Source organism: Sphaeramia orbicularis, chromosome 22 (assembly GCF_902148855.1).
Source record: "Sphaeramia orbicularis chromosome 22, fSphaOr1.1, whole genome shotgun sequence".
Taxonomy (NCBI): domain Eukaryota; kingdom Metazoa; phylum Chordata; class Actinopteri; order Kurtiformes; family Apogonidae; genus Sphaeramia; species Sphaeramia orbicularis.
In genome coordinates this window covers 1,749,103-1,774,129 of record NC_043978.1, presented here as the reverse complement: position 1 = coordinate 1,774,129, position 25,027 = coordinate 1,749,103, and the positions used below count along the sequence as shown (strand labels likewise).

The following is a 25,027-nucleotide window of genomic DNA, read 5'->3' as shown; positions in this document are numbered from 1 at the left end:
TCATTCATCTGTTTAACTGAACATAAAATTATTTCTGCAATCAAAGTGTTTCATTAAAACTATTGTCGTGTGCTATGAGTGAAAACTGAATGACTGTTTAAAGACAGAATATGGTGCTTGCTGGTGTATTTCTGTTTCAGTTCTCTGTCTAAAATATCCAAAACCAACACCAACCGAAAACTATGAAAACAAGTGGTTCCAAGCACAACAAACCCCACCCCTCGAAAGTATTGTAGTTTATTTTGGCATTGATCCAGCTGATGTCATCATGTCTATGCGTGTGCTGATGTCAGCATAAACACACAGCATAGACACATTTCGTCCATTGTAAATAAATTGGAAGAAAAAAAAAAGATTTTAAAAGAATCATGAAAAATTTTAACTTTGACCTACTTTTACCAAAATGTAATCACATCTATTCTGGGTCACTGGTAATCTATAAACCCAATCTGGTATGAATTCAACCAATAGTTTTGCTGGTAAAGTGTTAAACAAACCGACCCAAAAAACTACCCCTTGCCTCCCCTTTGGGGGGGACATTAGGGCTGCACGATTAATCGATTTTAAATCGAAATCGGATTTTTAAATTAGGACAATTTTTAAAAAAGACAAATCGTCAAATCGATTTCATCTTTCTCACGCCTCCAGGATACCGTAGGCTTTTCCTCCTATCTGTGACAGCGGTCTTTCACAGAAGTCTGTGTAATGACCACAGATGTTAAATCTGTGAATGAACCCACAGTTGTGATACCAATGTAAACGTGGCTTCACGCATGGATCCCGCAAGTGAAATATAGCTGCATGGGGATCATTCATCTCCCGTTGTCCCGGATCTGTACCGTACTGTCTTCTTCGATCTGGGTCCGGGTCGTGGGTCATCAGCCTCAGCAGAGGAGCCCAGACAGCCCTGTGCCCACACACATCCCCAGCTCCACAGATATAATCCCTCCAGCGTGTCCTGGGTTGGTCTCTTCCACGCAAGGATCCCCCAATTTAAATAGAACCACATGGGGATCACTCATATTACGTGGTCCACGCGCGACGGATACCTGTCACCGACTTACATTGGTATCCCTTCTGGGTCCAGATATCCCAAAAAGAAAAAAAAATAATATAATAACACATATACATATATATATATATATATATATATATATATATATATATATATATATATATATATATATAATTTTTTTTTTAAATAATTAATTAGTTCTCTTACTTGCTAAATTTTTCATTCCCAAATGTAAGTTCTGTAACATAAAACCAAATATTATTTTTTGAAAGATGTTGAACTTTATTTAAAGCTGTTAAGATAAATCTGGAAACAAAAAGGCTCTAAAACCATCAGTATTTACTCTGATTTGGAAATTATTGTAGTGTATTCCCTCTGGCAAACTTATTTTATTTTTCTTGTTGTATACATTGTACTCTACTTAGTTCAAAAAAGATTTAATGAAGAAAAAAAACTTCTGTGTGTTCATCACATGATACCATCACAGATTTGACGTAGGGACCAGTGGCTTGCATTATGGGCTGCTCACGAAAACGACATGCTGACTTCTGTTGTCTTTTGTAGTTTTACTCAAAATCGAAATCAAAAATCGAGTTTTTCAAGGAAAAAAAAAAAAAAAATCAAGATTTTATTTTTGCCAAAATCGTGCAGCCCTAGGGGACATAAAACAACTATATCTCCACATTTCACTGTTAAACAGAGCAGCTTGTTCACATTGTCAGTGACTATTTGCCATCATGAATAACATGTTTAGAAACAAAGTTAGTGAATGTACCTCACACATACTTGAAGACAGTCAACAGAGTCCAAAGTCATGTCCTCACATCGCCAACAACAGCCAAATAAATCGTTAGCCTCGTAACATACCTGCCTAAGTCACATTTTTTAAGGATATAGCAAATATTGCAAATTGAAGCAGCAGTGTGAGGAGAGTAAAGTTATGCAGATTTCACAATATGGCCAAAAATATGACTTAGGCAGTTATGCTGAGGCAAAAGAAATGCATCTACGATGACAATAATGAATCCTCACGAACTGTGACCAGTTGCTATTTCTACCTGTTAGACCTCACATGTTCAGTTTAGGATTAAAACAAGCCTCATGTTGATTAAGACAAACAGTGCTTTGTTTGGAAAACCCAGACCAGCTCAAAAAGCAGTAAGCTGACACATTCAACACTTTTAGTGTCAAGTTGATACTTACTTTCCATCTTTGAAGTATGTTTTGAGGGTGTCGCTGAAACTTTTGGAGTATTTCACGAACTCCTTTTTCTGGTGCTCCAGAGCCTTAAAAACATAAACACAGGAACATTATTTACATGTGATTGATTTCTCTTTTTATAACCCTCAAAGACCCAAACATCCCCCACCGACCTAAAGCATCTACTGATCTAAACTGTTTATTACCTGCTGATCCATTAATCCTTTCAATACATGTCAATAATTGGTGTAAAATACAGTTCTTCATCTTGTCATGGTCATCAGATAAGACCCATTTGGACATTCAGAGGCTCCATAGTTATCATGGAAACGCCATCATCTTCTATAATAGGGGTTCCCAAAGTGGGGGTCGAGGGACGCCAACAGGGGGGGTCGTGAGATGATTTTCTAAATTCTCTTAAGTGCCACCTAAGGTGAATGTAATGGATTATCAACAGCATTGTGACATATTTCCACTGAAAGTAGGAAGTTTGCTCTACAAATCATCAGAAGCATGGGAAGTGCTTTTATTTTAGAAGAACCAAACTCAGAACAATGGCACATGAACATTACCTTGTCAGTGACAAACAGGTAAGGCATTGTTCTGCCTACAGGTGTCACATTAATAAAAATAAACATAAAAAGGCCGATAAACATTGTAAAAAACAGACACATTAACCTAAATAAACATTAACATAACCCCCCTTTAACCTCTGCCTAAAACAGAAAACAATGAGTGAAATGTCCAGGACCCACAATGCAATGCTGCAAATATGCCACAGTATCTTTGTGAGTCCTGTGGGCACGTTTTCTTTCTTTCTTTTTTTTTTTTTTTTTTTTTTTTTTTTTTATGTTTTTAGTCACTTCGGGAATAGCGGGGTCGTCAGTCTCTGGCACCGTTATTTAGGGGGTCGTGAGTTTAAAAATTTGGGAACCCCTGGTCTACACATCTATTCCCCAGTAAAACCCATGGAGTTGGATCACTGACAGTGGATGGACACACTGGGTTTATGTTCAGTTAGTGAGAGATTCGACTGAAAAAGTCACTTTTTCTTCCCTTTTCTCTGTTTTGATATAATAACCTCTGAATTTACACTGAGCTTTAATGAACATCTACATGATCAGTGAATTTAATGTAAGGAAAATACCTGATTTTCACACAAAAAAGCATATTAGAAATGGTGATAAATCAGGGGAAAATGTATTTGGGAACTGCCGCAAAAGTAGCAGTGGGTCTTTATGGAATAACTTTTAAAACTAAAAAATACAGGTGTGACAAAATGTGCACATTCAACGAAGTACAGCTACTATAAAAATCAGTTCAGCCTCTTTATTGCATTAAAAGTGCAGCCTCTGAAATATTCAGAGTGTAAAAGTCTAAACCATGGGTCGGCAACCTTTGCAATCTAAAGAGCCATTTTAGGACAGAAATAGAAAACAAAACTGTCTGGAGCCAAAAGATACCCTAATATCTTTCCTCAAATTGGTAACTGTTCAAGAACTCGTTAGAATAGTTTGGACAGAATATGTGGAGAACAATCAAGTTTGAGTGCATTTACAGAAGAAATTACAAAGAAAATTACAGAACTAAGAAAACTGTGATATTTTGTCATTACTTTCATTCACAAATCAACTGGTATGTGAAGGCTTTCTTTGCAATGAAGAATACAGATGAATACCTTCAGTGTCATCATAAAATTAAAAAGTAATCTTCTACTACTACTACTACTACTTTTTTAAACAATTCATTTGGAGTATAGTCTACATTTTTATAACTGCATAACATCAGAATCACTTTACTATAATATCACATCATGAATCCACTATAATAGAAAATGTGTTTAAAAAAAAAAAAAAAACAAAAATATCTATATATAATTATATATATATATATAGTATATACACACACACACACACACACACACACACACAGTTGAGGACAAAATTATTAGCCCCCCTATGAAATTTTAAGTTTCTTCAAAGATTTTCCTAAGTACTTTTTACCAGAGCAATGAATTTTCAACATAGGAATTTCTGAACATACTAGTTTTCTTTAGAAGGCACAAATTATTTATATTTGCACACCAAAACAGCATTATTTAGACAAAAACTAAAATAACCAGGGACATTATATTAGCCCCCTTTAAGAAATGACCATTTATTAAGTCATGGCACAAACCACTTTTGTGCAATGATGTGCTGTAACTTCACAGGTGATGTGTTTTAAAGTGATCAGGTGAATCAAGTGATTTCCACTTAACATTTAAGTTAACATGGTACAAAAGCCTCAGTATGGCTCATTGAGCTGTCAGTTGAGGACAAGCACCATGCCCAAAACTAGAGAAATCTGTTTGGACCCGAGAAAAATGATTATTGATGTAGACAAAGCCAGGAGAGGGATGCACAAAGCCATCCAAGCATTTCCAAGTGTCAAGAACTGGAGTGAGAAGTATAATCAGAAATTCAAAACAAGCCACACAGTACAGAACAAGCCTTGCAGAGATAGGAAGTGAAAGATTTCAAAGACCCTGGAAAGAAACTAGTGAGAGATGGGTCTAAAGACCCCAGAACAACTGCCAAGACACTGGTGAATGACTTGGCCACATCGAGAATCATAGTCTCTAAGAAGACAGTCCACTATAGCTCTGAACTGGAATGGACTGAGAGGATGCAGACCAAGAAAAACTCCACTTTTGAAGAAGAGACACCTTTACGCAGACTTAACATGCTCAGGACAACCTGGAGAAACATTCTGCATACTGGAAGTGTGTCCTATGGTCTGATGAGACTAAACTAGAGCTCTTTGGCCATAGAGGCAGCGTTTATGTTTGGAGAAAAAAGGGAGAGCATAGAACCAAAGAACACCGTCCCACAGTGAAACATGGTGGTCGGAGTATTGTTGTTGTGGGGATGCTATAGTGCATCTGGAACTAGAAATCTGGTCAAGGTGGAAGGAATCATGACCAAAGAAAGATGTGGAGATTTTGAAAGAAAACCTTAAGCAGGTCAGCAGTAACATGGGTCTGGGTCATTGCTTCATCTTACCAATATGACAACAATCCAAAACATACATCTCTCTTGGTGAAGAGCTATCTTCAGAAGACCAAAGTGAATGTAACTGAGTGGCCTGCACAGAGCCCCGACTTAAATCCCACTGAAAATATTCGGGGTGACCTAAAAAAGAAATCCCTGCCAGAAGGCCACCAAATCTGGAGGAGCTAGAAAGATATGCCAAAGAAGAATGGGCTGGGAATTCCTCAAAAAAAGTGTCAGAGACTTGTAATAAAAAAAATACTATGACTGCAGGCTGTTATCCAGCAAAAAGGATACACAATTGACTATTAGGATCAGGGGGGCTAATAATTTTGACCCTGGTACTTTTGTTTTTTGTGAATATTTTAATTTCTGTGTGCAAACTAAAATCATGTAAGCATCCAAAATAAAACTAGGATATCTAAAAAAGCTGTGTTAAAAATGTGTTGCTCCTCTGTTGTAAAAGCACTCGGGAAATACCTTTAAAACAATGACATTTTTGTAGGGGGCGAATAATTTTGTCCTCAACTGTATATATATATATATATATATATATATATATATATATATTTATGTATAAATAAAAGTGCTATTCATTTCCTTATGGTTTTTGACCTAGCCACATTGAGCACTGTAAAAAGGGCCCAAGAGCCGAATGTGGCCCCAGAGCCACAGGATACCTACCCCTGGTCTAAACCATCATAATTGTTGTCTCCTTATGTCTTTCACATAGCTTTCATGCTACATCTTTTATGTTGTGTTTTTAAATCATGTTTGTCTTGTTCCATCCATTGGAAAGATGATCAATCAATGTGTAAGACTGAATCCCAATTCACACCTTGACCCCTCCCCCTTACCCTCCCCCTCCATTTTGCATGTACACATGAAGGGGTAGTGTTTTCCCAATCTCAATTAGATGGAGAAGAAAAAAAAGTGCAGCAGTGATGAAAGAAACACACAAATGTATAGATTTTCAGCTTAATCATTTGATCATCCGTTTAATGCCATTTCATATGTTTATAGACTGCATTTTTGTGGTGATAGCCGCAAAAGACGACCAAAGCCCATGGAACAGAGACGGTTACAGTTACTGACGGCATGGGGAATTCTGTCGGAAACAAAGTTGTCGATCTGTTTATAGCGGCATCCATGACTGCTGATGGTGTAACACACAGATGTCAACTCCGGTCCTCGAGGGCCGGTATCCAGCATGTTTTAGATGTTGCCCTCTTCCCCAGCACACCTGACGGTTGTTATCAGGCTTCTGCAGAGTTGGATGATAGGCTTATCATTTGAATCAGGTGTGGTTGGAAGAGGGACACATCTAAAACATGCAGGATACCGGCCCTTGAGGATCTGAGTTTGACACCCCTGGCGTAACAGGTCTGGAAGGGTTGGACCATTTCATAGCAGAAATGTTTCAACCCTACCCTTGCAGCTCCCATTTCAAGGGGGTAGTGTCAAGTGCAAGGGCCAAGGAGGAGGGGTAAGGGGGAGGGGCCAAGGAGGGTGAATTGGGATTGGGCCTGATTGTTACATTAATTTAAGTTGAAATCAGACTTGATTTTGCTAATGTGCACAATGATACAAATATAAGTAATGGATAATTCTCCTCTGATACATTCAAACAAAAGTAACAGACTTGAAAATGTCAATAGTGAAAGTGTTGATATTTATGTCAAAGTAAAGGTAAGTCTATGCCATCGTATTCATAGTCAGTCATATCATGCCTCTAAAATAAGAGTGTGGATGTGTGTTACTCACTCTGCGATTCTGGTACTGATATTTTTTAATGACGTTGTTGACTGTGTCAGTAGCTCTTTATGGCACTGGCTATGTCTCTGAAGGAAACAAGCAAGGAACAAAAAATGAGAAGAGAACACAGATTAGACACAGCATCGTGTTGATCACACTGACTTGTTAATGTTGGCTTTGTATCGACTTTAAAATGTATCATATCACAGTGACAGTAGAATAATATCGATTATACACACGAGAAATCACTGAGGAGAAGGTACATTATTAAAGAAGTTAGAGGAACTGAACAAAGTACACTCTGCACCGTTTGTTTAATGTGAAGCTTACTACCGTTTGTTGATTGTAAATTAGTGCACATTTAGTGTTTTGTGACGCCTCGGTGTACGTTGGTACTCACTTGATAGTCTGTAGGAAGCGTACTCTGTCATTGATCTCATCTGGGATTTTGCTGAGGATGTGTTTCAGAGCTCTGGCCTTCTCATTTAGGTCCTGGAATTCCTGCTCAGGCCGGTCAATCATGAACTCTGCAGAGAAAGAAAAGGATGATCAGCAGAGTCGCACAGAAATCTGATGATGAACGCTTCACGACTGACGGTAACGACTAAGAATGCAACACTGGTGTTTTATAGTAAAAGAGAGAGATCGGGAAGGCATTCTGCTTAAGAAACCATCATTATCCATGACATAAAAGACACATTAAAACAGCAAAAGAAAGGTACAACAACAGATAAATGAAACACATTAAATAAGAAATAATGTGAAATTGCTGTTTGACTAAGACCAAAAGAACAACACCGGATAATAAAAGTATGTTTGAGAAACGATTCACGAGTTTTGTGGAATGGTTTTAAAAGATAAAAATAGCCTGGTTGGAGGTCCTTTGACAACGGGCTGGTGTATAAGGTTAGAAAAACTCCAAACAACGTACCATAAGGCCTTAAAAGTCAAAGATAAAGCATTAAAATTAATTCTAAAACCTACAGGCCGATGTGGTGGCGGTTACATGGCCACTTAAGGTCAGATTTCTCTAGAGCTGAAGCTATAAATTATTCTTAAAGTTGATTAATCTATTGATTATTTTATTTGATTCAATAAAACTATTATTTAAATAGGTAAAAAAAAAAATCAAAAATGTGACAAATGTATGTCTGAAATGACAAAAAAACCACAAAAAGTATAAAAGTAAAAAGATAAATAAAAATACCTATATAGCAATAACAGCAGCAAAAAATAAAATAAAATAAAATAAATAAACAAATATATATTATATATATATATATATATATATAATGTATCTAGAAACAACAAACAAGTCCAATACATCTACAAACAATATGTGCACTGCAGTCTTCATAGGGCTGCAACTAATGACTATCTGAATAGTCGACTAGTTGGATTACAAACTGAAAAATCGAAACAAAAGCCCCCCAAAAACAATGGCTCTTATTCCATTTCCTTGCAGCAATAAAAATACTGTAGGGCCAGACTGATGTCAGAAGGAATAGATGAGAGTTTATTCCACACTGGTCACTTTATTGGAAGAACAGTAATTGGTTACTGCTGGCTGTAACCACGGAGACATAAAGAAAAATGAATGGGCAAAAAAAAAAAAAAAAAAATCATGAGCCAACTGTAAAAATACTCTTTTGAGTTCATATATTTGTAGATCTGAGCTGAGCTGGAGGGAGCAGAGGTTCAGATGATCAGGTTGTCTTTGGGAGGGACCAGGATGGATCAGATCAGGAATGAGGACATCAGAGGAACAGCACATGGTAGATGTTTTGGAGAAAAAGTCCGAGAGCTCAGACTGAGATGGTTTAGACATGTACAGAGGAGGGATGGTGGATATATTGGTAGAAGGATGATGAGGTTGGAACTGCCAGGCAGGAGGTGTAGAGGAAGACCAACACCAGGTTTATGGATGGAGTGAGAGGACATGAAGGTAGATGGTGTGAGAGAAGAGGATGCAGAGGATAGAGTTAAATGGAGGAAGATGACTGGCTGAGGTGACCGCTGAAGGGAACAGCCCAAAGGAAAAAGAAGAAGTGTAAGAGGGTGGATTATTTCAAGTCATATGTATTTAAACATATCCTAGATGTGAAATATACAATACACCCAAATGGTGCTTTTTTATTATGTTGGTTGATATACAGCATACAGTCTTTAAGAGATATTGAAATCATTTGTCTTCAATGAATGTACCCAAAGAGAGAAAAAAATAAGAGATATGTAAACTAGCACACATTTCTGAGTTTACAAAGTACACCTGAATGCACCAAATTAGGGCTGCATGATTTGGCAAAAAATAAAAATCCAGAGCTTTTCCTCTAAAAACTCGATTTTCGATTTCGATTTTTGGGTAAAACTACAAAAGACTACAGAAGTCAGCATGTTGTTTTCGTGAGCAGCCCCACATGCAAGCCACTGCTCCCTACCTCAAATCTGTGATGGTATCACATGATGAACCAGCAAAAGTTTTTTTTTTACTTCATTAAATCTTTATTGAATGAAGTAGAGTAAACAAACAATGCATACAAGAAAATAACATAATAAGTTTGCCAGGGGGAATACACTACAATACAATGTCCAAATCAGAGGAAACACTGGTTTTTATAGCCTTTTTGTTTCCAGATTATCTAACAGCTTTAAAAAAGTTCTTTCAAAAAATAAGTAATATTTGGTTTTGTGTTACAGAACTTACATTTGTGATTGAAAAATTTAGCAAGTAAGAGAACTAAATTAATTATACAAAAAAAGTTTTTTTTTTTTCCTTTTTGGGTATCTGGGCCAGAAGTGATACCAATGTAAATCAGTGACAGGCATCAGTCGTGCATGTGTGGACCACATAAGATGAGTGATTCCCATGCAGTTCTATTTAAACTGGGGGATCCGTGTGTGGAACAGACCGACCCAGGACACACTGGAGGGATTCTATCTGTGGAGCTGGTGGATGTGTCTGGGCAGAGGGCTTTCTGGGCTCCTCTGCTGAGGCTGCTGACCCTGCGACCCAGACTCGGATCATAAGAAGACAGTCCGGTACGGATCCGGGACAACGTAAGATGAGTGATCCCCATGCAGCTATATTTCAATTGTGGGATCTGTGCGTGAAGCCACGGCTTACATTGGTATCACAACTGCAGGCTCATTAACAGATTTAACATCCGTGGTCATTACACAGACTTCTGTGAAAGACCGCTGTCACAGATAGGAGGAGGAGCCTACGGTAGCCCGCAGGTGGGTGGCCCGGAGGCACGAGAAAGATGAAGTCGATTTCACGATTTCCCTTTTTAAAAATCGTCCTAATTTAAAAATCTGATTTCGATTTAAAATTGATTAATCGTGCAGCCTACACCGAATAGAACAAAATAAAACAAATCTTACCAAAACATGGACGTGTGAGTCATTATACCCCAGTTTAACCCTTTCAAAACAATTCAATGCTTATTTAAAACTTTGAAGACTTCTTACAAATCCACTGGAAACCTCCATGTACATAGAACCCACCTTCCACGTCATCGGCTGCCATGCGCAGTAGGGATTCGGTGAAGTTGATTTGGGACGTTCTTTTTCTCCAAGATCTTCATGATAATGTCCTGAGTCAGACCAGGGTTCTCTCTCTCAGCCTGGTAGAACGAGAACATGGCATTAATGGATATTTTACTTCAGAAGCCCTATCAACTATCATTCCTCCTGAATGCAGATTAATTGAAATGACAGGTAGGAGTAAAGGAGGTAAATTTGTCACATTATTTCGATCAGACAGGGTAGGATTAGTGGATCAACAGGTATTAAACATTTTAGTTGAGTAGATGCTTTTGGTTGCCAGTGCCTGTTTGGGTCTTTATGGGTTAATAGTGTTGTTGTGATGACTGCTGTCAGACATCACATCCAACGACACCTGTAAGGTTCACTATCCTACCTGAGCTCATTGACTTGAATGTCAATCATGGAAATGGAAGTTCATAATGAACATTGTGAACTGATGTATACTAGTCTTTCTATATATGGCTTGCTCTGATCAAATGCGTCTCACCTACAAACAGGAGGAGAGCAAGAAGCGGGCCCACAGGGAGTTAAAGGGATTTGATATCTGAGACAATAGTAGATTCATTTGCATTTATTCTTTACTCTGATTTAGGGATTCACTGATCCGACTGTTTCTATCCCCAAAGCTTATACTGAATACTCTTCAGTGGCAATGGATGAGGTCAAGCCTTCAAATCTGGGTAATTTACTTTTGTGGTCTCCAAACTGTTTTACATTCATTAGACTTAGGTGCTGCATCAAGGCCTGAGAACAGTAGGAAACCCTGTTATATCACAGAGCATTTTCATTTTTATGTATATATTACTATGACAATTTTCATCTTTTCAGTCAGTTTCATTCTCGTTTTTTCTTGTTGTGTCTGTTATGTTGTTTATGTCTTTGTTGTTACATCTCTTACATAGGGTTAAAGCCACAATTACCACCTGGATTCTTCAACTTTCACTCAGGATAACTCAGCCTTTAAACTTTAAAGAATTCTTTAAACATTACTTATAATAATTGCAACACACCAAGAGATAACATATTTATCATGATCAATTTTTGCCCCATATCACGTCCCCTGACTGGGAAGGGAGTATGTTTGGTGCACTCTCTGGGTTCTCATGCCTCTTCATGCTACAGCTGTGCTGTGTGTGCACTAAACTCTTAAAGGTGCGGGAGACTTTCGTGACCAATTTTTCATCAAATCTGTACAAACCTTAGTCATATCCTCAGCATCATGAATCTGTAAGTCTTTCTGTGATTACTCACCTGAATCTCTTGTATTACGGTCAACAATTTCTTAGTGCCATCCACCAGAAACAAACTGTGTGTTTACAAACAGAGCCGGGAGGTAAACTCAGGAATATCAGAATTTTGTCGTGACGTGCATTGTGGGAAAGGGAGGTTTGCACAGCCACCTGACAGCAGCAACGGTAGTACAACCATATGATATTATATGGATGAAACAAACACGACGCTGAAAACATAGAAAGGCTGGAGGAATATGCATAGAGGAAAGGGAGCTACTGCAGTTTTCTGTGTCGTGTCTGTAGCAGCTGCTGCTGTCAGGTGGCTGTGCGAACCTCCTTTCCCACAATGCACATTGCGACAAAATTCCGAAGATAGAAAAACTGATAATGGAAACACCGAAATATAGCAAAAAACTAAGATCGCAAAAAGTTTTTACGCTCTCATGAGGGGGTTTTTGAGATGTTTCAATATAGAAGTATTGCGCAAAAGTGTTATGTAAACCCATTAGTTGATCTGGACCCATGTGGTCCGGGTGGTTCTGCTCAGTCCAAACGTCTCCCCTATGACCCTGTACTCAGAACAGGTGCTTCTAGCTGGTCTGTCCAATAGACACTGGCTTTAGTAAAGGAACTGCTTCCCCAGGGCAGGACAAGTCTGGGGACACCAGAGGTTCAAGAACACCACGCAGTTCAGTAAATGGTACCCGGGTTACTGGGAAATTCTGGATCCACTACGGTTTGTGAATTCCTGCTGTCCAATTGTGTCCCATAAATCCATAGTGTGTGTCCATAAATGCGGACCTTTTCCTTGGGTCGATTCTCCGTTCCCTTCTTCTGTAGTTGAAGACAGTCAGTGCAATACCTGGAGATGAACCCACACTACAGTGGCAACATCGAGGAGGTTTGGATCCACTGAGGCAAACATCTGCCTTAAACCAGAACCAAAACACAACTAGACAGGACTGGACCAGAACTAACACATGTGGACAGACGGGACTTTACTAGAATCACACATCAGACACAAAAACACTCTTCAATGGAAACACCTACAAGTAGAAATTGGACTTAGTCGAAATATCGCTTTTATTTTTTGGAAAATTGTCATGGAAACCCAGCTACAGACAGTGTGCACACCTGTCTTCAGTGAATCAGATTCAATAATTATGGAAACAACCTTCCAAATATATTAGAAAAACAAGTGAAGACAATCATGTAGTGACATTTCACATTTCTTTTTTCAGGGTCATGTGCTGTCATACCTTTATGAAGGCTGCTCTGAGCGTCTGAGCTGCTGATAGGTTGATCCTCTCCAGCTGAAATTTAAAATAAATAAAACACATTTCAACACTTAGAACAGGGATGTCACACTCATTTTAGTTCAGGGGCCACATACAGCTCAATGTGATCTCAAGTGGGCTGGACCCATAAAAATAATAATGCTTGATTTAAAAAAAAAAAACAAAAAAACAAAACTGAAATTAAATAATGAAAATGATTACATTTACAAACTATCATTTCACAAAAAAGTGAATAACATGAACACCATGACCAATCTGAAATTTCTTCAGAAAAACAAACGCAATTTCAACAATATTATGCTTCAGTTTATCATTTCTACAGTGCATTGCAGACTGCAGTGGATCTACAAAGGCAATAACATTTAGTGATAGGCATTATATTGTTAAATTTTAGAGTTTGGAATTTGGAGTTGTCATTATTTATAGGATATCGCCTATAATTTTACCTTGGGTCTCGACCCCACTTGACATCATATTGGGGTTAAATGAGTTTGACACCCTTGACTTTTAATGTCTTCAGTGTATTTTGCATTTAGCAAAATCCATCCATGGGCCAGACTGGAACCTTTGGTGGGCCAGTTTTGGCCTGTGGGCCATATGTTTGACACACCTGCTTTAGAAGAACATGCATTAGAGTCCATACACTAACAATACATCTAGTTTTTCACACACAGAAAAACCTCCCAGCCGAAACAGGATGAAAAAACTACATGGGTTTCATCCACATACATTGAAGTAAACAACGACTGCCAATACAAAAGAAATGCTGTATCATGAGGTCTATTATATAACTGTGGAAAGGTTTTTTAAATGTGAAATAATACACACAAGAGGCAGAGATGTGTGTCAACATCCAGCTGACGAGAGGGTTATGTTGATCTAACTAATTACATTCATTCACTTAACTACCAGTAAATTTATATCTGGGTCTTCTTCCGTCCTGTCTGGACAGTTGGAGTTCATAGATTGTTTTAAGCTTCTCTCTATAAAATCTGCAGTGTTTTGAGCATGTTTAGTTTATCAACTACACGCCATAAATGCTGCCTGTACTTCCTGTAGGAAAACTGCAAAAACACTGTAAATACCGTAAGTAATACTCTCTTTTAGTGCTATTATGGCTTATGTGTGACTTTGTAACTAGTTTCTGTGTTTTGTTTTTTTTCCAGTTTTTATCTGCCTACTATGCTGCCTTTTGGCCAGGTCATCATTGTAAATGAAAACGGGCTTCTCCATTGACCTACCTGGTAACATAAAGGTGAAATACATAAATAAACTTCCATCCTTAAAAAACAAGTTGTAAAAACTAGGGATTGTACAGTAAAAACCTGTTGATTTAATTTTATATGTTCATTATCACCATTTGCTTAATGTTTTGTTCAACTGTTTGTCCTAATTACACTCACTCAACAAGCAGGTCCAGTATATGACGCATTTAATATTTAATAGCCCAGTGAAGCTGGTTAAATTTGTTGGGATTCGGTTGATTCCTAAGATGAACGACAGTTTAGACTGAACCACATGTACAGTATTAATTAGAACTTCTGAGGACATATCTGTCTTCAGTCACTTATTATGTGCTCTCAGTCATTCTCTAATACAAAGAACCAAACGTATGCCAGGAATACGTATTATTCTTTAAATGTTTCTGAAACAAATAGAATTGTATGTTAAGAACAGCTGCTGCATACTTTCACTTTAAAGGCCAGCTGTCACATCTGTTTTCACCTCTAAGATGTAACATTTGCATTTTCACATTTAGAACTGAGCACCATTTTATGTGCTTTTACCTTTAAGACTAGGAGTTTCTGTGATGTTTGTGTGTTGTTATCCTCGTACCTGAATGATGGCACATAGTACACCCACAATTCTGCAAACTTTTTTGGAAATGCTATCACACTACTTTAAAACTGGTTTCGAACAATGTTTTTTCGGGATGCCTTCAGTCCTAATGAGCTAAAATGCAATTATCTTTCAGCAATTGGAAAGATAATCTCCTCCAGTGTGATTTTTACAGAATAGCAATTAGGGCTACAGTGACTAGTCGACGGCAAAATTAGTCGAAGACTTATTTATTTGTCGACAGGTCGTTAGGGACTTCATGCACTTTAGTTTGACGAAAATGTTTTATTCTATTGCAGCTCTTGAGTATTTAGTTGTTTAACAAACTTTGTTAGACATTGGAATTGTTATGCACAACATGCACTTTTGTTTGAGGGAAAAAAAGCATCTGCACTATTTGTTGAATACTGAATATTGAATTGAATATTTGTTTAAAAACTTTGTTATGCATTCTAATTGTTATGCATCAAATGATCTTGTTAAAGGAAAGAAACTGTATTTTATTGCTGCAATATAAATAAGAGCCAAAGAGCCATTGTTTTTTTTTTTGCAGTTCATAATCTGACTAGTCATTACATTGGTCGATGACTAGTTGATTATTGAAATAGTCATTAGTTGCAGCCCTAATAATGATAAAAAAATACTCAACGACACACACAGACAGCTAGTGAATGAACAACTACAGGCCGATCTCCAATCTCCCATTTTTAAGTAAGATAATTGAAAAAGCTGTCTTTCACCAGCTAAATGACTTTTTAACACAACACAACTGCTATGATGTCTTCCAGTCAGGTTTTAGACAGCACCACAGCACTGAGACTGCTCTGACCAAAGTGATGAATGACATCTGTTTGAATACAAACAATGGAAATATGTCAGTGTTAGTTTTACTGGACCTCAGTGCTGCGTTCGATACAGTCGACCACATTATATTACTGAAACAACTGGAGAACTGGGTGGGTCTGTCTGGACCTGTACTAAACTGGTTCAAGACATACTTAGAGAACAGGAAGTACTTTGTGTCATTAGGTAACTTTACATCTGAGCAGACAAGAATTACATGTGGGGTTCCCCGAGGCTCCATCCCGGGGCCTCTTCTGTTTAACATCTACATGCTCCCACTAGCGCAGGTTATAAAGAACAACAATATTAGCTACCATAGCTATGCAGATGACACACAGATCTATATCACAATGTCACCTGGAGACCAAGGCCCTGTACAGGCTCCGGGTAAATGCAGTGAAGAGATTAATGACTGGACGTGCCACAACCTTCTTCAGCTGAACAAAAACAAAACTGAGGTAATTGTCTTTGGAGCCAAAGAGAAACGACTGCAGGTCACCACAGAGCTTCAGTCTATAGACCTAAAAACCACCAACCACGCCAGAAATCTGGGTGTAGTGATGGACTCAGACCTAAATTTTGAAAAACACATCAAGGCAGTCACAAAACCAGCCTACTATCACCTTAAGAACATCTCAAGGATAAAAGATCTGATGTCTCAGCAGGACCTGGAAAAACTAGTCCATGCATTCATCTTCAGTCGGCTTGATTATTGTAACAGTGTCTTTACAGGTCAACCTAAAAATTCCATTAGATAACTGCAGCTCATTCAGAACTCTGCTGCTAGAGTCCTCACTAAGACCAGAAAAGTGGACCACATTAGTCCAACTCTGAGGTCCTTACACTGGACCACATTAGTTCAACTCTGAGGTCCTTACACTGGCTGCCTGTCCGTCAGAGGATAGACTTTAAAGTTCTGTTGCTGGTCTATAAAGCTTTGAATGGTTTAGGACCAAAATACATCAGTGACCTCCTGACTCAGTATGAACCTACGAGACCCCTCAGGTCATCTGGAGCCAGTCTGTTGTCAGTTCCCAGAGTCAGAACCAGACACGGAGAAGCTGTGTTCAGCTTCTATGCTCCACATGTCTGGAACAAACTCCCAGAAAACCTCAGATCAGCTGAAACACTCAATTTATTTAAATCCAGGTTAAAGACCCACCTGTTCTCAGCTGCATTTGAATATAGTTTGTATTCATCAGTTCAGATCTGCACTGTTCCTTTTTAGCTAAAAGTTTTTATCTGTTTTATCTGCTTGTCTGTTTTATCTATTTATCTGATTTTTGTTTGTTTGTTTTTCTCATGCCTTCTGCTGTAATGCTTTTAATGTTTTATGTAAAGCACTTTGAATTGTCTTGTACATGAAATGTGCTATATAATAGAAACCTGCCTTGCCTAGTGTCCTTCAAATCAAATGCTAGCATTAATAGAAGTCTTACCTCATTGAAAACTGGATACATCACAGCGTACAGCGTCATGGATACCATGGAGTTTGTCTCCGCTTCATTCTTCATCTCCTCCATTGTCATCCTCCAGAGAGGGGCAGCTCTTGTGGAAAAGGTGAGGAGGACACTGCAGCTCACACACACTCACACATACACTCCCCCACTCACACTCACACACTCTCTGGAAACCACACGGGCTCCACACTGACTGAGTCTGAAAGAAATATCCACGGAAAAATGGAAAATTAGTTTCAATATTATGATAAAGTTAGGTTAGTAAATTAGACAAGTAAAGACGTAATAGTAGTAAATGTTTTCCTCTAAATAAGTCTTTTGACTAATAATAGGACTGGGCAAAAATGTTCAGTACCAGTAAAAACCAGATAGAACAACTCAAATTATAATCACTCCCCTCCTAATTTTTAGATCAGACATTTACAATGATGAAGTTCTGGGGGATATGTAACTTAAATAGAAATATGGTATTGCCTTTGTCCTACTCCAGACTGTCATTATAATATCAGCCTTTAAAAATTCAATATCAGTTGCCCTCTACCAATTTGACACTTTAAAAAAAATTAACTCACATTACACTCAGTCCTGGTTAATCTGGCTGTAATCAACGATTGGAATCACAATTCTCTAAACTCTTATGAAATACAGGTGAGTTATAATCCAGGGTTCCTACAGGTTGCTACAAGTTCAGTTTAAGACTTCTTAAGACCTTTTTGAGACTACTTACAACAGAATTTAATGCCCATTTCACAGCCTATTTCACAGCCATACTGGCAAAAATTTGAGACTCACAGAATTCAGGAAAATGTACTTATTTACTCCAACACCATGAGTCATTTCTCACCGGGGGCTGCAAAGTTACCGATAATTGGTTCCTAATTTCAATATAAATGGTTGGGTTGGAAAAGGTGGAACTAAGTAGACTGTTACTTACTTTGCAGCTCTGACATTTAAACACAATACAGCGAACAAGTTTATGGCACATAACTTAAGACCTATCATATCAAATTTAATACCTTTTAAATACTTTTTTAAGGTATTAAATGCAGATTTTTAAATTCAAGACTTTTAAGACTTTCTAAGACCCCACGGGAACCCTGTAATCAAAGTGTACGCTTTCCTCTACTTTCTTGGTGTGGGTGTGTGATGGCTTTTTGTAGTCATCTGACAAGAAGTATTTTGGACCAAAATTAATACAATATAGACAGTATCTAGATAGAGTAAACACTATTCACATTTTCCTGTGCACACAGCTGCAGTGTTGACTGACTGGAATATTGTTGAATATTTTGTCCTACCAGCAACTGATGGACAAATTGTAATTCTTTGTCAATTGTTTCTCCAGCAGCAAAATACCAAGTTGGAGAAACTCAACAAGGTAATGGAGACTAAACAAAAATAGTTTTATGTAGGTACATCCCAAAAATACAAGGTCACAAGCCTACTGAACTGTACTAGTGACATTAATACTACAAATCTATAGGTTAGTGAAAGACCGTCTGTAAAATAGTCTACTGATACACTGATAAATGGGCCATTTAAAAAAAAATGTTTACTGAACAGGAAAATTCTGACAGCACTGTTATTGTTTTTTTGTTAACCTGATGTGTACAATCCCACGTTAAGATAAATTATATGACAAATAAAGATGATCACGATCTCAGATTGTGAGATCACCCAGACCTAACTGACACATTATGGTAAAAACACTTTGTTTTATTTTTCAGCTGCCTGACATTTTATATATTGACAGACCAGTTTCATAACATAAAATTTACCTAAATAGTTGATTCAGCAATTTTCTTTTAACACTCTGGTATTTTGTTCCAGTCAGGGAAAATAAAACTATTTATCAGAACTTGAGGGTTGCTGTTAATATTGTTTGTTTGTTTTTTATGAATAAAAGCTGGAATATTGACTACTAATAACTATCTATTGACTACTGAAATTTGGCACAAATCACAAGGTATTTTGAGGTACTTTTAGTAGGGCTTGCACACTTTGGTGAAGAATTCTTGCTGCCAATATTGTGACAATATATTCAGTTTGGTCCTTTGAAATGCAGCTTATAGCAATTACACAGACTGATACTGCAATTATGTTGACATTTGATGGACTGTGCAGCTCTACTCAGTAATATCAAAACAGTTCATTCAGTACCACAAAAGCTTTCCATCTATTAGAAACTGTATAGTTCTTGCACAGAGCATAAGTCAAAGGAGTAAATTCCGAAATAGCACTGACATTAAACTCTATTGTAATTAATAAAAAAGAAAAACATGGAATTGAATGACCCACAAACAAAGCTGAGTCAGTATTTTTTGAAGTTTAACATTTACAATTGGCCAATAGCTATATGACACTTTGTAAAATATCATATTGGTGCTGGTCAATTAATCCATCTCTAGTACACATTAAAACCCAATTTACAAGTACTTGTAATTTAGCTTTTAATATGGCTACATGGATCTCTGGTGTTGATACTAATCTCACCCACATACCTACACACAGTTCATATGATTATACATACATTTCCTAGTCTAAAGTTCAGTGCCTTCCCGTGAGAAATAACAGATGATTCTAAGAAATAAAATCAGTGACTTTTTGAAATACAAAACGTGACACAAATTCTTTACAACATAGCTCTACTTGCGGTATTTTCTATTGCAACCCATAACAGGCATGTTAGCGCTACTGTATTAATCAAGCTGTTGTAGATAAGTGCTTGGTTTATTAAACTTAAATAAAAGAAGCTTCACAATTATACATACACTGAATATGAGCAAGCTATGTATCACTAAACTAAATCCCACGCTTCTGTGATAGTTTTATGCAAAAAACAAGCAGTATGACATAAGTCGTATCAGTTCCCTTCTCATGTTCTGGTTGCTTACTTTTATCAACAGTATTGCAACAGCTTATAATGACCAAGAAGACACTGGTAGGAAACTCATGCTAGTGCAGTGCAGGTCAAGTGTTACACCGATAAAAAGAGAAGAATTTAGACATTACGATTTGCTTTAGCCACCAACTCTGGTCTCTATGACCTGCTTAGTTGTCGGAAGATTGTATGAGGCTTACAGTAAAACGACTGTTTGACTACGTTTGAGCCTGACGCGATGGTTGGCTAGCTGGCAGGCTAAAAGGACTAGCAAACTGAATACAGACAGCCCCAGGTAACAGCTACTTGGCTAACTGCGGATAGCTAACAAAGTAGCTCATGAAATTGGGGTTTCTTTACCATGTACGGCAAAGGAAAAAACAGCTCTACTGCCAAAACGACCATTGGCTCTGTTAAGTGGAAAATTAACCGCGACCAATGGGTAAAGATATTTAATTGAGGCCTATGGCCGACCCAATCGATGGAGGCGAACTGCTAGCAGTTAACAGGATAGCTCGCGTGCTAGTCCCAGTAAATTATAGACTTGGATTAACTGATGAGCTAAAACAAGTCAACACACAGCGTTATGACACACATATAAACTAGTATAAGCATGTCAAATATGTACTTATATCTACCTTTGGTCTGACTTCTTAAACGAGTTGGTTATGCCGTCGTTTGCCTTTTAGCTTCGGTGTTTTCTTTACAACTTAAGGCGGAAGTTTTTTAGGACTGGCCTGAGCGACATCTTCCGGACTGATGCTACGTAAACATACGGCGTCCAATCAGAAAGCAGATGGACCGAGCTACTGCGGCGTCATAGAAGAAAAGCCAGTCTTCACTGGCTCAGCTTTGTTTCTGTGAAGCATGTCTGCTACTTTGTCCAAATGTACCAGTCCTCTGGGGGAAAGAACACTGTAACTTATTTTTAGGGCCTGCGTAGTTTTTTCGTACTATGTCGGTAGCTTGTATTTTGGAAAATGTTTCAAGTCTGACATCGTAGTCACTTTAAGGATGATGCAGTTTATTGTATACTGACTTTTTGCTCCTGTTTTCCATAAATAAAGCCAAATATTTCTACGATGTCTTCATCACTTAAACAGAGATGATATACACTAAAAATAATGGTTTGTATTTTACACATCTTTTTATTGATAGAGCCTATGTTAGGCTTTATGTATCATATTCATTTACCTGGGGAATACTGAGCGGTAAGTAACACAATTTTCCTATTTAATTTATCATTCCTAATAATAAGAAAAAAAATTCCATTTCATTTATGACGTTAATATGATATTGATAACAAGAACGACCTAATAGACGGCTGTGGGAGGGATCATGATAATTGAAAACATTTTTTTTTTTTTTTTTTTTGATTAATTAAAAAAAAATAATAATTCAGTCTAATTTATATGGCTGATGTAACTAATATGTAAAAATTACACAGTTACCAAAAATGAATGAGTGACAGTTCCAACAGTCACTTAACCATGTTATAAGGATTTGATACATCTCAAATTACAATTTGAATACATTTAGATGTGACATCACTCTCTGTCCAGAATACTCTCTCCTCCTGGACTTGAAGGTAAAACCTGATACAACACTGCAGCCTTTAGACAAGGAATCTATGAATCCAGGAATAAAACCAACAATTGCAATCTTACAAAATCAAATTCATTCCCTACTTTTTTCCACATTGAACAAACTGTACAATAGTTCAAGCCTGCGATGGTGAATCACGAGGAGCTGCTTGTGGTGTGTGTAAAACATCAGTAATAGTTTTGATTACTATTGTTTGATTTTAGCAAAAAAAAAAAAAAAAAGTCAAACTGTGGATGCTGATGTTATTTGTTTATTGTTGTTGTACAAAATGAATCCTTTATTCACTCCTTCAATACTACACCACTTCTAGTAAAGGCACAGTAGTTCACTCAGCAGTGAGCAATAAATGGAAATCTCTCAGTCACCAATTTGCATCATAACTGGCCATAACTGACAACTGTGGGATCACAATAACTGTAATTTTTAAACTAAAAATTTCAATCCAGTGCATCAAAGGATTATTATCAGACGCTAGTGTACACATTTTTTGTTTCATTGCATTAAATTTGAGTTGACTACGCAGGGGTATTCAAATCTGGTCCTCGAGGGCCGGTATCCTGCATGTTTTAGACATTTCCCTCATTCACCACGCACAGTTCAATTAATGATCAGCTCATTGTCAAGCTCTGCAGAAGCCTGATAATGATGTAATGGCTTCCAGGTGTGATGGAAAAGGGAAATACCTAAAACATGCAGGATACCAGCCCTCGAGGACCGGATTTGAATACCCCTAGGGTATAATAATTTTTGCTGTGCATTCAGACAGCACTATAATATGGCAAATTCACTGTATAGAAGGTGATAATGAGTAGTGAATGGTTTTACACTTAACCACTTTTTCTATTTGTATGTATAAGAACAACCTAGCTAAGGAAGTAAGGTTCATACGGAGGATGTGAGACAAGCAGTTGGTCAGGTGAATAAAAACCTTGTTTCAGATTGTTCTGAATTAAAGTAGACTGTATAATTGTATAGGCTCCTCCCTATTTTTTTTTTACTTCCTTGACTCCTCAGTCCTTAGCTGTGATTAAAGCTGTCCAATAAATGTAACAGAAAATAAAGTGCAAAGGAGGTGATGTATCATAAAAATGAAGTAGTCAAGTGAAGAATAGTTTCTTCTGTGTACCTTTGCAGAGAGGTGCAGTAGGTGTAGTTTTTTTCCCCCTTTTTCTTTGAGGTGTAAATGTCTGTACTTATGTAATGCAGAGGTTTCTGAGTTTTTGGAGCTCTGAGTGCTCTGTGACATGACCTATGGATTGTGAACTGCAATACAGTAGAGTGAATATGCATGACATCACCATGGAAACAAATTAAAGAGCCAGGAATGAAACCAAAATATACTGAAAACACCAACTACATCCCATCACACAATTAATAATAAACACCATCAAGTCATGTAAGGTGCTTTGTAAACCAAGAACAGTTGTGGCTGACAAAACTAATATCAAAGTCATGTGTACAGAGGTGGCCAACATGATTCAAGCTGATCTGAAAATACTGACCTTTTCTGCTCCCAAAACATGATTTCATTCCATAATGTTCATGACACATGCAGAAGGTTGGCCTGAGCAAAACCAATGTCAGATGAAGTGAATCCCATTGTTTTGATCCATTTTTAACTTGAAAGTTTAGCTTAATGAGCAGGATAGGCCTTGTACATGCAACAGAATCACACAGATGTGTCCTAAGACTCACATCACCACCAATGATCACTCCTGATAATGAGTGCATAGGGAATTTGGGTTCTTCTGTGAAGGAGCATAATTATGTGACAATGACAGTGAAATAGGCCTAGCTTGTTTTTTAGAAGGAAAATGACCTCATTCTCCTCATGGTGGGTTTATTGTATGGTTTATAGTTATAGGGGAGTCAAACTCATTTTAGTTTGGGGGCCAAATTCAACTCAAGTTGCTCTCAAACTGGCCAGACAATTAAAACAATTGCCTAGACATAATGACAACTCCAACTCCAGATCACAGTGGATCTACAAAGGTACAAAACATTTAGTAACAATATTATGACAGTATATGTCAGTATATTCAGTTTCATTATGACATATATATTAAGACATTTGAAGTTGTCTTATTTGTCATTCATGGCTTTTTCACAGATATTTATTTTCTTTGGTTCACAATTTTTTTGAATTTCAGTGAAACTTCTGTTGAAAGTTTAGCACAAACTAAAAACAAATAATCTCTTGGAATAACTCAGTTAAGTTTTTTCAGTTTGGTTCCTTCCACAAATTAGTCAAGTTTTCTGTGTAAAACCATCAGTAGTGAAATAGAACAAACTGAATTATCATCCAAAACTAACATAACTAACATATCATATATCATGTGTTTTTGAGTTGAGTATTTCCATTGTATATAACTTTACTTACTCTGTTACTGTACTTCTTAGTCAGACATTGTACTTTTCAAAGTTACTTTTCAGATTACAGTTTTTCAATCTGTTTCTGTCTAACGTATCTCCAAATGACCTAAACCTTAATGATGTATTCCAACCTGTGAGAGCTTACACCACAGAACATTTTACCAACAGTGTCATGTAAGGACACAGTTTTTGTTAAATTTTGGAAGAGGTTTTACTACTATTACAGTAGCATTAACTACTTCCTAGTTCACCAGTTTACACTTAAACACTAAATGTACACTTTCTAAATCAGGGGTGGGCCACTCTGGTCCTTGAGGGCCGGTATCCAGCATGTTTTAGATTTTTCCCTCTTCAATTACACCTGGACGACATTACATCGTTATCAGGCTTCTGCAGAGCTGGATGATGAGCTGATCATTAAATGAACCAGGTGTGTTTGAACAGGGAACTATCTAAAACATGCAGGATACCAGCCCTTGAAGACCAGAGTTACCCATCCCTGTTCTAAATTGATGGTTTGTGGTGGACTCCTAGAGAAACACTTGAACTCTGATCTTTATCCCTCCAGGGATAAGGTTTTGTTTGACATTAATCAACCATGTAAACCTGGAGATATGATTAATAGATAAATAGACACCTTTATATGTTAATGCAGAAACCTGCTTTACTTTTGGTAAGAATAGATAGGAGAACAAATTTCACATGCTTAGATGTATGAGTATGAAAACTAGTGGGATGTTTACTTTAACTTTAATCATGATGCACCAATTTGAAGGATATAAAATTCTATGAAGTGTACAACAATGACAGGGGAGTGAGGAGCCATATTTCAGCGAAAGGGGTCTAACCATTCATCATATGAGATAAAAAAGCACAAGGGGTCAGAAGTAAGCTAGTGCTAAGTGCATTAGCTTTGCAACTCCATTAAGCATTGCACAACAAAGT

General features: G+C 37.5%; 1 protein-coding gene across 1 annotated transcript; it reads right to left on the bottom strand.

The window, feature by feature from the left end:
• Positions 1 to 2,185: 2,185 nt before the first annotated feature.
• LOC115413439 (programmed cell death protein 10-like) lies at positions 2,186 to 17,292 on the bottom strand. The gene is given in 8 exon segments (XM_030126288.1): positions 2,186 to 2,301; positions 7,012 to 7,063; positions 7,065 to 7,088; positions 7,403 to 7,529; positions 10,510 to 10,561; positions 10,563 to 10,628; positions 13,043 to 13,096; positions 17,203 to 17,292. Coding segments are annotated over 8 exon segments (552 nt in total). The 3' UTR covers positions 2,186 to 2,214.
• Between the last annotated feature and the right edge of the window lie 7,735 nt (positions 17,293 to 25,027).